Here is a 3,491-nt window from a genome sequence, read left to right as displayed (position 1 = left end):
TTTAATATATATATATATATATATATATATATATATATATATATACACATTAGGTATCGATACTTTCAATTATTCTGCAATCATCGACGGTTTAATGAATTATGTTCGAAATTCTGTTTACTTTATCACGTTTATTATGAAAATTTGCAAGTAAAACCCAATGACATTTCAAGCGCGTCATATATATACGTATGCACAAAGAAACCCTCATATTATATTTTGTTTACAAATTGTCCTAATACTTTAAAGATTACGTATGCATGCCTTCTAAGCATATTGTGATGAAAAAACTATCATCTTATACAATATCAGTCTTATACAACATACACAACAACATAAAAAAATTTTATTATTTTATATTAAAAATTGAAGATTTTTTATTATTGTTGATATAGACTAGCTTTAGAACAATATTTTAAATTTTTAGATAATAAAAAAATATGTAATTTAAAAAAACATCTAAGAAAAAACGTAATTTACATACATACATAATTATATACTCATCTATTTATTATAAAACCAGGGATGAAATTGTAATAATATTTTATGTTCTATAATATTATAATTTAATATACTTTGTTAGAAAATATGACAATGTTTTCGTAAATTTATGTAATCTGTTCTTTATTACTATTTTTTTTCTAGCATTATTTGAAGATAATAAAAATAAAGTAATAAAAAAGGTAATAAAAATTTGGAGCGGATCATATATAAAACTCTAACAAGAAGCTCTTTGATATTCTTATTGCTTTGCTTCCACAGAAATTGCTAGATTCTGCGTATGTAACATGTAGGTGCGCGCGCGCGCGCGTGTGTATGTGTGTGTGTGTGTGTAGGCATATGTATGTGTTAGGATTCAGCGACGCTTACGAAATTTACATACGTATTACAACTGCGTCTATACGATTGCCTGCTACATCCACTGTTTTTAAGTTGTTTCCAAGGAACAACTGCGTCATAACGTTAAACGTTATTAGCTATTTTCGTAGAAGCATAACTTAAATTACGTGTGCACGCCTCGTACGTCGTAAAATATTTACGTGGGTCACACGAACGGAAAATTATTCCGGCGGCATTCCTTAATAATATAAATGTCGTAAGATAATAAACACATCCAATAAATTCGCCGATACAACATTAAGAATTATTTCTTTTAAATTTCTAAGTAGTCTTCCCACACAATCCGTGATTTATTTTTAATTCACTCACGACCTATGAGATAACATGCCTTCATGAAAAGCGAAAAGTCTAAAAGATATGGATTCTACTTTGGAATGATGATTTTGTTACGTTGTATTTTTAATTCATCAATTGCTGTTTATTTGATAAACTGAAACTCAACTTTGTTTTATTTTTCTAAAAGTTTAAATTTCTTCGGAATGAAAAATTCATTATTAATTACATTTCTCTTTTCGTATTTTATATGTATATATAAAACTTTTATACTATGTTGGTTTTTGAAAAAAAAAAAAATCTTTTTGATTTAACTCTCCAAATGAAATATATAACTCACGGTATTGCATAACAATTATATTATTGGGAAATTATAACATTGATATTAAGTAACAACTTTTAGTTGTCATGTCAATTGGAATACAACATTATATTACATTATATTATACATTATATTATATTTACTGAGTCTAAAGTAATTCTTCATTTACATTTCAAAATCTTAGATTCTTGCACGAATTTTTTAACGCGATATCTTTAACGATATTTCTACTGTTTGTTTTCAGAGAGCGATCTGGACCACAAGTTCCAATCTCCAAACCGTTTCCGATTATCCTTCAACCTAAGCAGGATACCTAGCGGCGAGATGTTGCAGGCAGCGGAGTTGAGTTTAACGCGTGTTGCGGTGGCGGATGTCGAAAATGTAAGCGCGGAACATAAACGTGGCCGGATACTGGTGTACGACATAATACGGCCCGGCGTGAAGGGTCATAGCAAGCCGCTATTGCGGCTGATAGACAGCAAGGTGATCGATGCGACGAAGAACGCCACGATTAATCTGGATGTACATCCAGCCGTGGTGAGATGGATAGAGAATCATCAGGATAACCACGGGCTGCTGGTGCACGTGACTGGTGCGCTAGCCCGTACACGAGAACACGTGCGACTGAGACGGGCCGTCGATGAGCACAAGGACGCGTGGGTGGTGAGTCGGCCGATGCTCTATACGTACATGGACGACGGCCGTTATGAGATGGCATCCGCGAATCAGATACTGGACCGACGGGCCAGGCGAGCCACCCTACGGAAGAATCGGCGGAAGGACGGCCGCGAGAATTGCCGGCGGCATCCGCTCTACGTCGACTTCGCGGACGTCGGCTGGAACGATTGGATCGTCGCGCCGCCCGGATACGACGCCTTCTACTGCCACGGTGATTGCCCGTTTCCTCTGGCGGACCATCTGAACTCGACGAATCACGCGATCGTGCAGACCCTCGTTTACTCAACAAAGCCGACAATGGTACCTAAGGCGTGTTGCGTGCCAACCGCGCTCAGCTCGATATCGATGCTTTATCTAGATGAGGAGAATAAAGTAGTGCTGAAAAACTATCAGGACATGGCGGTCCTTGGATGCGGTTGCCGTTAAGACAGCACTATTTTTATTCTATACGATCAACGTAATCATTGGTCGAGCAAGATAAGTTGAAGTATTATCTCACACAGCGCCATGTCTGAAATCGGAACATAAGACGTCTATTTTTTTTATTTTGTACGGATTTCCGACCCAATTAGATGAATTTATCGCACAGGTCGTAGTATTATGCGATAAATTTGTGTATTTGACTTCTTTGGGGAACAGAAATCATACGATGTCGACAGTTAATACCTTTCAAATCGACGTTTGTCTAACGCCAGGCCTTATGCCTTTTTATATCTTAATCAGCCCTGACTTAACAAGAATATCATTTATACACATATTGAAGCGATATTGCTTCTTGAGTGAAGATACGTATTAGTTCTTAATCATTAGATGGAGCGATGTTCTTCTTAAATGTAGGAAAACCACACAGTGTACAGGTGGAATCGAATTTGGATCCACAGATCACGCGAGTCGACCGCCCAGAGCGTAAAGCCACTTCAACTCTCTCCATGAGACGTCTTATGTCCCGATTTTGGACATGCATGTTGTCTGAGATTAGGGGTACGGTCAACGATGTTATAAATATTTTGAAGCAACTAATCTTTGATTAGTCAATTTGTAAAATTCTTTCTTCAAAGCATTTATAAAGACTTGGATCGCACCTTAGGACATGGCGGTCCTGGATCATGGACTGACGTTGAGGCTCTTGACTACATCATACGGTCTCATTTGCTTGCACGCGAGACATATTGGTCAGTAGTCATAATTCTTATTTCAAGATCGTCTTAGTAATGTTTTTGCTAATGTTTCTGTAATTGATTTATAACACCTTGAGACTGTATTTAGACGATCTTAAATATAACAATCGACAATGAATACTGGCCATTTGATGTCGAAA

The 3,491-nt window shown here is 36.5% G+C and overlaps 1 protein-coding gene across 4 annotated transcripts in view; it reads left to right on the top strand.

The window, feature by feature from the left end:
- LOC108694681 (protein decapentaplegic-like) overlaps positions 1–3,491 on the top strand; it is a 16,130-nt gene extending 12,639 nt beyond the window's left edge. For all 4 annotated transcript variants that reach the window (XM_018204317.1, XM_018204319.1, XM_018204320.1 and 1 more), the window contains exon 3: positions 1,740–3,491. In XM_018204317.1, coding sequence (XP_018059806.1) covers positions 1,740–2,599 — 860 coding nt within the window. In that variant the 3' untranslated portion in view covers positions 2,600–3,491. The remainder of the gene's footprint in view (positions 1–1,739) is intronic.

Source organism: Atta colombica, unplaced genomic scaffold (genome assembly GCF_001594045.1).
Source record: "Atta colombica isolate Treedump-2 unplaced genomic scaffold, Acol1.0 scaffold121, whole genome shotgun sequence".
NCBI lineage: Eukaryota > Metazoa > Arthropoda > Insecta > Hymenoptera > Formicidae > Atta > Atta colombica.
This window is presented reverse-complemented; position numbering and strand designations above follow the sequence as displayed.